General features: G+C 42.4%; 1 protein-coding gene across 4 annotated transcripts in view; it reads left to right on the top strand.

The window, feature by feature from the left end:
• Positions 1–14,079, top strand: part of MYO7B (myosin VIIB) — a 91,288-nt gene that overhangs the window by 19,496 nt on the left and 57,713 nt on the right. For all 4 annotated transcript variants that reach the window (XM_053596816.1, XM_053596814.1, XM_053596815.1 and 1 more), the window contains exon 3: positions 13,450–13,563. In XM_053596816.1, the coding sequence (XP_053452791.1) occupies positions 13,450–13,563 (114 nt within the window). The remainder of the gene's footprint in view (positions 1–13,449; positions 13,564–14,079) is intronic.

Here is a 14,079-nt window from a genome sequence, read left to right as displayed (position 1 = left end):
ATGCAAATATTTTCTCCCATCCTGTACATTGTATATTTGCTTTATTGATTGTTTGCTTGATTGTACCAAAGCTTTTTAATTTAATCAGGTCCCATTTGTTTATTTTTGTTGTTTCTGTGATTGCCTTAGAGGTCTTCTTCATAAATTCTTTGCCTAGGCCAATGTGTATAAGGGTTTTTCCAACATTTTCTTTTAGAATTGTTCTAGTTTCATGCCTTAGGCTTAAGTCTGTTATTCATCATGAATTAATTTTTGTGAGTGGTGAGAGGTGCAGATCCTATTTCAATCTTCTCCATGTGGCAATCCAATATTACCAGCGCCATTTACTGAACAGGGATTCTTTTCCCAAGTTTATGTTTTTTTTTTTGTTTGTTTGTTTGTTTGTTTTGTTTTTTGTAGAGATGGAGTCTCACTGTACCGCCCTCGGGTAGAGTGCCATGACGTCGCACGGCTCACAGCAACCTCTAACTCTTGGGCTTATGCAATTCTCTTGCCTCAGCCTCCCAAGCAGCTGTTCCCAAGTTTATGTTATTGTCTGCTTCATCAAAGATAAGACAGCAATATGAGGATGGTTTTGTATCTGGGTTTTCTGTTCTGATCCATTGGTCCATGTCTCTGATCTTGTGCCAGGAGCATGCTGTTTTGATTACTGTAAACTTATAGTATAGCTTGAAGTCTGGTAAAGCGATGCCTCCTGATTTTTCTTTTTGCTTAAGGTTGCTTTGGCTATTCAGGATCTTTTCTGTTCCATACAAAGTATAAAATTATTTTTCCTAAATCTGTGGAAAATGGCACTGGTATTTTAATGGAGTTTGCATTGATTCTGTAAATCACTTTAGCTAAGTATAGACATTTTAACAATGTTGATTCTGCTGATGCATGAACATAATATATTTTTCCATTTGTTTACATCCTCATTGATTTCCTTCCTCAGTAATTCATAGTTCTCCCTGTAGAAGTCTTTTCCCTCCTGGGTTAAATATATGCCTGGGTTTTTATTTTCTTTGTTGCTATTCCAAAAGGTACTGGGTATTTGATTTGATTCTCAGCCTGAGTGTTGTTCATGTATAAGAATGTATTGATTTGTGTACATTGATTTTATATCATGAGACTCAGCTTAATTTATTTATGAATTCCAGGGGTCTCTTGGCAGAATCTTTGGAGATATAAGATCATATCATCAGCAAAGAGTTTGACCCCTTCTTTCCCCATTTGGATACCCTTGATTTTCTTCTCTTATCTGATTGCTCTGGCTAGGACTTGCAGCACTGCGTTGAATAGAAGTGGTGACAGCGGGCAACCTTGTCTGGTTCCAGATCTACAGGGAAATGATCTCAATTTTTCCCCATTCGTTATGATGTTGGCTGTAGGTTTGTCATATATGGCTTTTATAATTTTGAGGTATATGTCTGTTAAGAGTTCTTACCTAAAAGGGTGCTGAATTTTGTCACAAGCTTTCTCTGCATCTATTGAGATGATTATGTAGTCTTTGTTTTTGCTTCTATTTATGTTGTGACTCACATTTATGAATTTAAGCGTGTGAACCATCCCTGGGGTGAAGTCCACTGGTGATGGTGGATTTTTTTTTTATGTGCTGTTGAGTTTGGTTTGCTAGAATTTTATTGAGAATTTTTGTATCTATATTTTTTGTTAGATCCTAACTGTGTACATTACTGCATTTATGGGGTACAATGTGCTGGTTTTATATACAATTTGGAATGTTTACATCAAACTGGTTAACATATCATTCTATATTTATAAGAGATATTGATCTATACTTTTCTTTTTTTATGGTGTCTTTTCTTAGCTTTGGTATCAAGGTGATACTGGCTTCATAGAGCAAGTTGGGGAGGATTCCTTCCTCTCAATGTTACAAAATAATTACTGCAGTATAGGTACCAGCTCTTTGTAGGTCTGGTAAAATGTGGAACCATCTGGTCTGGGACTCATCTTGTTGGAAGGTTTTTTATTGCTGCTTCAACTTCGTTACCTGGAATTGGCCTGTTCAGGAGTTCTATTTCTTTCTGATTGATCCTAGAGAGGTATGTATTTCCCAGAATTTGTCCTTTTCCTCAACATTTTTAAGTTTATGTGCATAGATATTCAGCTATAATGTTTTGTATTTCTGTGGTATCAGTTGTAACATCTCCTTTTTCATTTTTGATTGAGTTTATTAGGGTCCTTTCTTTTTGGTTTTTGGTTAATCTAGAAAGAGGTTTGCCAATTTTGTTTATCTTTTCCAATGAACCAGGTTTTTGTTTCATTAATCTTCTGTATGATTCTTTGGGGTTGTTGTTTTTTTTGTTTTTTTTTGAGACAGTGTCACTATGTCATCCTCAATAGAGTGCTGTGGCGTCACAGCTCACAGCAACCTCAAACTCTTGGGCTTAAGTGATTCTCTTGCCTCAGTCTCTCAAGTATCTGGGACTACAGGCACCCACCACAGCACCCAGATATTTTTTGGTTGTAGTTGTCATTGTTGTTTGGCAGGCCTGGGCCAGGTTCAAACCCACCAGCTCTGGTGCATGTGGCTGGTGCCCTAAGCACTGAGCTACAGGTGCTAAGCCGATTCTTTTGGTATTGATAGGCCCATTTGTTTTAGAGTTTTGTTTAAATCTCATGTTTCTTCCTTTCTTTTCTTCTTAGAGCATCTTTCTAGTCATCAGGGTTTCTGAAAGCTGAAGTGGAAGGCCCGTCACGAATCCTCTGGGAGTGCCCGTTTTCGAGTCAGCTTGGTGTGCCTCTCTCTGGAAATATAGTTTCTTTGGTGTTGTTCTCCTTTCTAAAGTCTGAGGCCAGCTCACTGGCTGGGAGGAAGTGCTACTATCATTATGCTATATGACTTGGCCAGGCCTCTTCCATTCTGTGGACCTTATTTTTACCATCTGTCACTTGGACATGGGAGTGTCTGATGATCTCAAGACATCAGCACTGCCTTTTCTGAACTGAGTGATTCTGTCTTGATTAGCCCTGACCATGGGAAGGAGAGCCCTAGCTATAGATACTAAGGGGCAAAGGTCATGGGTGAAGCAGCCACCAGATGCCCCAGTCAGCTAATATGACTCCTTCAGTCTCTCTGGCCTTCAAGGCTTTCTCCCCTCCCATTACCAGTTCTTGGAGCCATACCAGCTTTGCTTCAAGTCATACATAACATTACCACTCATACCTTGGTAGTGAAATAGGACTAATAGTACCGTTGTGAAGATTACACCAGGTCACTGGAAACCACATCTTATTCCAAACCTTGATAACAGTTAGATGTTCTGGATATGTATGTGGGGTGGGGGGAGAAGAGTAGTTCCCAGAGGAAACAGCAAATGCATAGGCTTAGCAGCAAGTCAGACTGTGGTGCACTGGGGAAAGTGCTAGGAGCAGGTGGGCTGTGCCAGCCTGAATCTGCTGTCCCTGACAGTGATCACAAGCCCCGGTGGCACTGAGTACTGGGTATGTACTCACTGAGATGTGCTCTCAGTTCAAAGCACATACTGGATCTAAGGACTAGTACAAAATAACGATGTGAAATATCTCATTGATAATTTTTATACCGGGAGAGGCGGAGCAAGATGGCAGCCGAGTAACAGCTTCCTTGCATCTGGGCACTGTGAGTCTGGGGAGATAGGACTCCAGGCATCTCTGGCTGATGGGATCTGCCTATCATCACCCCTGAGAGGATACAGGGAGTCAGCGAGAGACTTCTGGACCCCAAGAGGAGGACTAAAACAGTGGAAAACCGGCAAGTGGTCGCGTGTGTTCAATCCGTCTAAACTCGCCCGCAACTGTAAGTTCAGTAGCAGCGAGACTGCAAACCAGAAAGGCCTTACCTGTGAACTGTTTTGGTGTCTTTGGACTTGGCACTCAGCTGAACTGCCTTGGGGAGAGCCTGAGCGGGAGTGCGGAGAACTTTGGCCTTTGTCTAGGGTCCCAGTCTGAGCCGCTGAGCCAGACGGAGCTAATAGTGTTTGGCTCTGGGTCACAGGCAGCCATTGTGAGCGATCTGTCCCAGCAAGCTCCGCCCTCAGGGTCGCAGAGCTGGAATTGGGTGGGAGCTGGTAACCCAGCGACCAAGTAGCCTAAGGGCGGGGTCTGAGCCGCCTTGCAGCCCTAACCCTCGGGGGCAGAGGGAGACCAGTTTTGGCACACAGGGTAAGTGGATAGACACTTCAGCAGTGATTCCACCGACAAGCACTTCCCTGGGAAAGCTTCTGCTCAGCAAGTGAACAAGTTCAAAGTCCCTTTTAAGTGGGCTGAAGAGAGATTTAGGGTGTCTACCTGCTGGGGTTTGAGAAACTAGCAGCCTCCAGTCCTATCAGAACTGTGATTAACATCTCATACCCCAGAAGACCACGTGTTGCCCAGAAAATATTCAACAACATATACATACTGCTTTGTTTTTGGTTGTGTTTTTTTTTTTTGGTTTGGTTGTTTTTTTTTGTTTATTTTGATGTTGTTGATGTTGTTTTGTTTTTTAAGTTCAACCTTTTCCATAAGATCCTTTTTCTTTCTCAATTTTTCTAGTTTAATTATAATTTCCCATTGCTGCCTATTTCAATAATTAGAACTTCATTTTTGTTAGTGTTTCTACCGCTATTATTTGGTTTTCCACCCAATTTTATCCCGTAAAGTTTTCTGTTTGCTTGTTTTGGTTTGATTTATAGCATTTTTGTCTTTCCTCTCTACTTGGTGGAGGTGGGGTGATCAGGTTAGCAAAGAGCTGCTGACCTCAAGGGAACCACCCAACTGGGCACCCCCAGAAGGTGGTTTTTTTTTTAAGGTTGTATCAAAGTACCCTACTGGACACCTATATTGCTCTGTCTCCCTCTTTCTGTGCCTCTCATCTCTTTGTCAATATTCTTTTACCCACCCCCTCTCCTTTCTCTATTTTTTTTTTTTTCTTAACACTCGGTCTTCCTTTCTTTCATCCCTTTTTTGCTCTTCAACCTTCTCACCCTTCTGGTCCTGTAACCCTTAGTCCACAGGCACGAGAACTTAAAGAGCAAGAGGAAGTGAAAGGAAAATTAGGGCAAGGAAACAGATAAAAGAAATCACTCATGAGGAAGAATCAGCAGAAAACTCCAGGCAACATGAAGAACCAGTCCAGAACAACCCTGCCAAGGGACCATGAGGTAGCTACTGCAGAGGATTCCACCTATAAAGAAATGTTAGGAATGACAGAAAGGGAATTTAGAATACACATGTTGAAAACAATGAAAGAAATGATGGAAACAATGAAGGAAACTGCTAATAAAGTGGAAAATAACCAAAAAGAAATTCAAAAACAGAATCAAATAAGAGATGAACAATATGAAGAATATAAAAAGGATATAGCAGAGCTGAAGGAACTGAAACAGTCAATTAGGGAACTTAAAGATGCAATGGAAAGTATCAGCAACAGGTTAGACCATGCAGAAGAAAGAATTTCAGAGGTAGAAGACAAAGTTTTAGAGATAACTCAGATAGTAAAAGAGGCAGAAAAGAAGAGAGAGAAAGCAGAACGTTCACTGTCAGAATTATGGGACTTTATGAAGCATTCCAACATACGAGTTATAGGAATTCCAGAAGGGGAAGAAGAATGCCCCAGAGGAATGGAAGCCATACTAGAGAATATTATAAAAGAAAATTTCCCAAATATCACCAAAGATTCTGACACACTGCTTTCAGAGGGCTATCGGACCCCAGGTCACCTCAACTCTAACCGAGCTTCTCCAAGACACATTGTGATGAACCTGTCCAAAGTCAAGACAAAAGAAAAGATTCTGCAAGCTGCCAGGAGTAAGCGCCAGTTGACCTACAGGGGCAAATCCATCAGAGTGACCGCAGACTTCTCTAATGAAACTTTCCAAGCAAGAAGACAATGGTCATCTACCTTTAATCTACTTAAACAGAACAATTTCCAGCCCAGAATTCTGTACCCTGCTAAGCTAAGCTTCAAAATTGACGGAGAAATCAAATCATTTACGGATATACAAACATTGAGGAAATTCGCCACAACAAGACCAGCTCTACAGGAAATACTTCAACCTGTTCTGCACACTGACCACCACAATGGATCAGCAGCAAAGTAAGAACTCAGAAATCAAAGGACAGAACCTAACCTCCACACTGATGCAAAAGATAAAACTAAGCAATGGACTCTCACAAAATAAGACAAATAGAATACTACCACACTTATAAATTATCTCAATAAATGTTAATGGCTTGAATTCCCCACTGAAGAGACATAGATTGGTTGACTGGATTAAAAAACACAAGCCATCCATTTGCTGTCTGCAAGAAACACACCTGGCTTCAAAAGACAAATTAAAGCTCCGAGTCAAGGGTTGGAAGACAATTTTTCAGGCAAATGGAATTCAGAAGAAAAGAGGAGTTGCAATCTTATTTTCAGATACATGTGGATTTAAAGTAACTAAAGACAAAAAAGACAAAGATGGTCACTTTATATTGGTCAAGGGAAAAATACAACAAGAAGACATTTCAATTCTAAATATTTATGCACCCAAATTAAATGCTCCCAGATTCTTGAAACAGACCTTACTCAGTCTGAGCAATATGATATCTGATAATACCATAATAACAGGGGACCTTAACACTCCTCTTACAGAGCTGGACAGATCCTCTAAACAGAAATTAAACAAGGATATAAGAGATTTAAATGAGACCCTAGAACAACTGTGCTTGATAGACGCATATAGAACACTCCATCCCAAAGATAAGGAATATACATTGTTCTCATCACCCCATGGAACATTCTCCAGAATTGATCATATCCTGGGACACAAAACAAATATCAACAGAATCAAAAGAATTGAAATTTTGCCTTGTATCTTCTCAGACCATAAGGCACTAAAGGTGGAACTCAACTCTAACAAAAATGCTCGACCCCACCCAAAGGCATGGAAATTAAACAATCTTCTGTTGAATAACAGATGGGTGCAGGAAGAAATAAAACAGGAAATCATTAACTTCCTTGAGCATAACAACAATGGAGACACAAGCTACCAAAACCTGTGGGATACTGCAAAAGCAGTTTTGAGAGGAAAATTCATCGCTTTAGATGCCTACATTTGAAAAACAGAAAGAGAGCATATCAACAATCTCACAAGAGATCTTATGGAATTGGAAAAAGAAGAACAATCTAAGCCTAAACTCAGTAGAAGAAAAGAAATATCCAAAATCAAATCAGAGATCAATGAAATTGAAAACAAAAGAATTATTCAGAAAATTAATGAAACAAGGAGTTGTTTTTTTGAAAAAATAAATAAAATAGATAAACCATTGGCCAGACTAACGAGGAATAGAAAAGTAACATCTCTAGTAACCTCAATCAGAAATGATGAAGGGAAAATAACAACTGATCCCACAGAGATACAAGAGATCATCTCTGAATACTACCAGAAACTCTATGCCCAGAAATTTGACAATGTGAAGGAAATGGATCAATATTTGGAATCACACCCTCTCCCTAGACTTAGCCAGGAAGAAATAGACCTCCTGAACAGACCAATTTCAAGCACTGAGATCAAAGAAACAATAAAAAATCTTCCAACCAAAAAATGCCCTGGTCCAGATGGCTTCACTCCAGAATTCTATCAAACCTTCAAGGAAGAGCTTATTCCTGTACTGCAGAAATTATTCCAAAAAACTGAGGAAGAAGGAATCTTCCCCAACACATTGTATGAAGCAAACATCACCCTGATACCAAAACCAGGAAAAGACCCAAACAAAAAGGAGAATTTCAGACCAATCTCACTCATGAATATAGATGGAAAAATTCTTAACAAAATCCTAGCCAATAGATTACAGCTTATCATCAAAAAAGTCATTCATCATGATCAAGTAGGCTTCATCCCAGGGATGCAAGGCTGGTTTAACACACGCAAGTCCATAAACGTTATCCACCATATTAACAGAGGCAAAAATAAAGATCACATGATCCTCTCAATAGATGCAGAAAAAGCATTTGATAAAATCCAGCATCCTTTTCTAATTAGAACACTGAAGAGTATAGGCATAGGTGGCACATTTCTAAAACTGATTGAAGCTATCTATGACAAACCCACAGCCAATATTTTACTGAATGGAGTAAAACTGAAAGCTTTTCCTCTTAGAACTGGAACCAGACAAGGTTGTCCTCTGTCACCTTTACTATTCAACGTAGTGCTGGAAGTTCTAGCCAATACAATTAGACAAGACAAGGAAATAAAGGGAATCCAAATGGGAGCAGAGGAGGTCAAACTCTCCCTCTTTGCTGACGACATGATCTTATACTTAGAGAACCCCAAAGACTCAACCGCAAGACTCCTAGAAGTCATCAAAAAATACAGTAATGTTTCAGGATATAAAATCAATGTCCACAAGTCAGTAGCCTTTGTATACACCAATAACAGTCAAGATGAGGAGCTAATTAAGGACACAACTCCCTTCACCATAGTTTCAAAGAAAATGAAATACCTAGGAATATACCTAACGAAGGAGGTGAAGGACCTCTATAAAGAAAACTATGAAATCCTCAGAAAGGAAATAGCAGAGGATATTAACAAATGGAAGAACATACCATGCTCATGGATGGGAAGAATCAACATTGTTAAAATGTCTATACTTCCCAAAGCAATCTACCTATTCAATGCCATTCCTATCAAAATACCAACATTGTACTTTCAAGATTTGGAAAAAACGACTCTGCGTTTTGTATGGAACCGGAAAAAACCCCGTATAGCTAAGGCAGTTCTCTGTAACAAAAATAAAGCTGGGGACATCAGCATACCAGATTTTATTCTGTACTACAAAGCCATAGTGCTCAAGACAGCATGGTACTGGCACAAAAACAGAGACATAGACACAGCATGGTACTGGCACAAAAACAGAGACATAGACACTTGGAATTGAATTGAAAACCAAGAAATGAAACTAACATTTTACAACCACCTAATCTTTGATAAACCAAACAAGAACATACCTTGGGGGAAAGACTCCCTATTCAATAAATGGTGTTGGGAGAACTGGATGTCTACATGTAAAAGACTGAAACTGGACCCACACCTTTCCCCACTCACAAAAATTGATTCAAGATGGATAAAAGACTTAAATTTAAGGCATGAAACAATAAAAATCCTCCAAGAAAGCATAGGAAAAACACTGGAAGATATTGGCCTGGGGAAAGACTTCATGAAGAAGACTGCCATGGCAATCGCAACAACAACAAAAATAAACAAATGGGACTTCATTAAACTGAACAGCTTCTGTACAGCTAAGGAGACAATGACCAAAGCAAAGAGACAACCTACACAATGGGAAAGGATATTTGCATATTTTCAGTCAGACAAAAGCTTGATAACTAGGATCTATAGAGAACTCAAATTAATCCACATGAAAAAAGCCAACAATCCCATATATCAATGGGCAAGAGACATGAATAGAACTTTCTCTAAAGACGACAGACGAATGGCTAGCAAACACATAAAAAAAATGTTCATCATCTCTATATATTAGAGAAATTCAAATCAAAACAACCCTGAGATATCATCTAACCCCAGTGAGAATGGCCCACATCACAAAATCTCAAAACTGCAGATGCTGGCGTGGATGTGGAGAGAAGAGGACACTTTTACACTGCTGGTGGGACTGCAAACTGTACAACCTTTCTGGAAGGAAGTATGGAGAAACCTCAAAGCACTCAAGCTAGACCTCCCATTTGATCCTGCAATCCCATTACTGGGCATCTACCCAGAAGGAAAAAAATCCTTTTATCATAAGGACACTTATACTAGACTGTTTATTGCAGCTCAGTTTACAATCGCCAAAATGTGGAAACAGCCTAAATGCCCACCAACCCAGGAATGGATTAACAAGCTGTGGTATATGTATACCATGGAATACTATTCAGCTATTAAAAAAAAATGGAGACTTTACATCCTTCATATTAACCTGGATGGACGTGGAAGACATTATTCTTAGTAAAGCATCACAAGAATGGAGAAGCATGAATCCTATGTACTCAATTTTGATATGAGGACAATTAATGACAATTATGGTTATGGGGGGGAAGTAGAAAGAGGGAAGGAGGGAGGGGGTGGGGCCTTGGTGTGTGTCACACTTTATGGGGGCAAGATATGATTGCAAGAGGGACTTTACCTAACAATTGCAATCAGTGTAACCTGGCTTATTGTATCCTCAATTAATCCCCAACAACAACAACAAAAAATAATAATTTTTATACCAATTATAGTAAAATGATAGTATTTTGGATATATTGAATTAAAGAAAAGCATTCATAAAACCAATTTTCACCTATTTCTCCTTACTTTTTAAATGTGGCTACTGGAAAGTTTTATTTATTTATTTTTTTTTTTTGTAGAGACAGAGTCTCACTTTATGGCCCTTGGTAGAGTGCCATGGCATCACACAGCTCACAGCAACCTCCAACTCCTGGGCTTAAGCGATTCTCTTGCCTCAGCCTCCTGAGTAGCTGGGGCTACAGGTGTCCGCCAGAACACCCGGCTATTTTTTTTTTTTTTTTTTTTTTTGGTTGCAGTTCAGCTGGGGCGGGGTTTGTACTACATATACCCGCCACCCTCGGTATATGGGGCCGGCGCCTTAACAACTGAGCCACAGGCGCCGCCCTACTGGAAAGTTTTAAATAATATGTATGACTCATCTTGTGCTTCTATGGGACAGCACTGGCCTTGACCATGACAAGAATTACCCATCAGGCAGTTTACGTAGCCTCCCTTCTTGGGGTGGAGGGGAGAGGTTGAGTTGGCTGGGCCTACATCACTTGCACCACCCTTGGGGTGGGAGCAGTGCTCCCAAAGAAACACCATGACTAAGAACTTGGGAGGACTGAGTCCCCAAACAAAAACTGAGAACTTTTGGTGGCACCCATAGCTCAGTGGGTAGGGTGCCAGCCACATACATTGAGGCTGGCGGGTTCGAACCCATCCTAGGTCAGCGAAGACAACCATGACAACTGCAAAAACCACAACAAAAAAGAGCCAGACATTGTGGTGGGTGCCTGTAGTCCCAGCTACTTGGGGGGCTGAGGCAGGAGAGTTGCTTATGCCCAGGAGTCTGAGGTTGCTGTGAGCTGTGATGCCACAGCACTCTACACAGGGCAACAATTTGAGACTCTTCTCAAAGAAAAAAAAAGAAAGAAACAACAAAAAACCTGAGAACTTTTATAGAAGGTGAACAGATCCTGCATCTTCAATGCATTATTTCAACTGGCATCTTTTCCTGATTTTGGCTTTGGGGGTCCTATCAGGCATGTGCTCATTTGCGCATACACACACAGGCACACATACAGGTGACTTAAGGATGAACACGCCTGTAGACTTTTCTCTCACCGTGATTACCAACCTCTTACTTCCCACCCAATGGCCGAGTGAAGAACTCCCACGCTGGTGCTGCCACACATCCTGAACCACTCTGAGCCCAGGCCGGGATAGAGCATGATTTTAGCCACTTTAACGAAACCCCTTCTTCTTTGAGTATCAACATATGCATGTGCAGGAGGACAAGGGACCCTTCAGTGGGCAAGACTAGGTGGAATTTTTTTTTTTTTGAGACAGAGTCTCAAGCTGTCGCCCTCAGTAGAGTGCTGTGGCATCATAGCTCACAGCAACCTCAAACTCTTGGGCTTAAGTGATTTTCTTGCCGCAGCATCCCAAGTAACTGGAACTACAGGTGCCTAACACAATGCCCGGCTATTTTTATGTTGCAGTTGTCATTATTGTTTAGCAGGCCTGGGCCGGGTTTGAACCTGCAGCCTTGGTGTATATAGCCGGTGCCCTACCCACTGAGCTACAGGCGCCGCCCAGGTGGAATTTTTGAAATTCAACTTTCATCTCTATTAGATTGGTACAGTCCCTGGTTAATTTAACTATGAACATTTATTTAAATCATTCCTCACCTCCAATTTATTCAGGCCAGGCACTGACTAGGGGGCCCTCAGCACCAGTGGTAGCTATGCCATCTGTCCCTGCAGAGGGGCAGAGCTCCTGTGGTCAATGACAGACCTGCACTGGAGCTGGGACACTTCTGGAGGTGCCCTCATGACCCTGCCACAGGCACAGAGCCGCTTCACAGGCCCATCTCTTCTTCTGAGGGGGAGACACGGCAAGTAGATGCAGGAAAGAGGGCAGAGCGCACTGCCATTTCAGCCCCTGAGCCAGAGCCACCCAGCTCGGGAGGCGTTAGTGTGAAGGCACCAGGAGAGTGGGGAGGTTACAGCTCTGGGTCTTTGCGTTTCCATGTAGTAGTTCCTGTCTCGGGCTAGAGCTCTCACCTTCCTTCCAGCCAGTGCCCTTCCCAGGCACAAGTAGCAGGTAGTCACTGGGTGTTTTTTACACTAGTTGGTCTTTCTACTTTCTGGAACTCATCCTTTTTCTGGAAACTTAGTATAGGCTTTTTCTTTCCTTGCAGCTGACAGCTTCTCTTCTACTCTTCCTCACTCACTGTTTTCATGATCCAGCTGCTTTATGATGTGCACAGTCATCTTCTGCTACTGTAGCAACGAAAATAATTTTATGGTTGGGGTCACGGCATTAGGAAGGTTGAGAACCACTGAGATATCTCACTGAGGTAATGCACGTGGCGCAAGTTAGCAGAACCCTCCTATGTGAGTTTTTAGTCTTTACTACTCCCAGCCAATGGATTTGGGAAGGTTGCGCTTTTCCCACCTCACAGAGAGCTTGCTTCCTGCAAACATGGCAGGCCCGCAAATGTGGTCTATTGCTTGGAATGAATGGGAAGCTTCACTGCCACCTGGTTCCTTGCTCTTGTTCTTGAAGCAAGACAACATCAGGACATGTCCCCACCTTAGAGAAATAAACTTTTCCAGCTCCTTCTGGAATCTGTAGCTGAGGCTCCCTTTTCAGCTTCCTCCTGCCTGCTCTGTGGCTCGGGGGTTCAGCCTTCTCCTGGTTTTACAGAAGCTGATGCATTTGTTTCTGTTTGTCATCGTCCTAGTTGCTTGCAGGTGATTTTTGAGATGATGTAAGTGAAAAGCTCAACTTTTGCCGCCATCCTCAAATTTGAGAAGCACTCTGTTGTCTAAATCACTCAGTCACACTGCCTTTCCAAACAGTGGTTGAGTTTTCTTCTTCATGAGAGGCACGATGGTAAAGCCTCCTGTTCTTGGTCAACTTACTGTCCCAGAAAAGACAAAGACATGAAGAAAAGCTGTACAGGGCACATTTGGTACCTGCCCAGTGAGAAGTGCTGGTGACACCTGTTCAAAGGACACCTGGACTAGAAGAGAGAGAAAGAGAGAAGGAGGGGGAGGAGGGAGAGGAGAGGGAGGGGAAGAGGAAGAAAGAGTAGGAGAGGGAGAGAGAAACGAGCTCCAACCTCCTGGGGAGCTCTCTGCTGCCAGGGTCAGCTCCAGAGCAGAAAGTCTCCAACAGGAAGAGGAAGGAGAGAGGCTCAGACCATTGTCCTCTCTCTGTCTTTCAGGGCGACCATGTGTGGCTGGACCTTCCCTCCACGAACAAGATTGGCGTGGCCATTGGAGGCATTATCAAGGAAACAAAGCCGGGCAAGGTCTTGGTCGAGGATGATGAGGGCAAGGTCAGTGCTGTGGGCCTGGCGCCCTCCCGTCTCTGGCTCTGCTCCCCAGAACCAGGTGCTTCAAGGCCGAGTGGGGACTTGGGTGTAGGACAGACTGTTGTGGAGAACACGTGGGAAACTAGGAGAATTGGTGGAATAGGGAGGAGCCAAGTAGGAAAGGAGTGGGGACAAGGTTTGGGGGAGGAAGCTGGTTTGCAAAGGAAGGGAACAAGAAAGGTGGGTGAGGAAGGTGTGTGGAGGGGGACGAAGGGACAAAATTGCACGGGTGAGAGGCCAGCATCCCTGGGCTAGCCCGGAATGACCAGCTCGTCCACTGGTGGGAGCACAGGGCCATCAGGGCAGCATCCAGCTGGCCACCTGACCTCTCTTCAAGCCATCCTCACTTTGTAGCTGGGTGCTTCATGGTGAGGCAGCTGCAGGCTTGACCACCAAGGGGAAGGTTGTGGCCTGTGAGCTCCAGATTAAGGAAGCCAGTGCAGTAATAACAACAATATCCCCTATTTGCATAATGCACAT

This window comes from Nycticebus coucang, chromosome 7 (genome assembly GCF_027406575.1).
Source record: "Nycticebus coucang isolate mNycCou1 chromosome 7, mNycCou1.pri, whole genome shotgun sequence".
Classification (NCBI taxonomy): Eukaryota; Metazoa; Chordata; class Mammalia; order Primates; family Lorisidae; genus Nycticebus; species Nycticebus coucang.
The sequence above is the reverse complement of the archived record's forward strand: the minus strand, read 5'-3'. Positions and strand labels throughout refer to the sequence as shown.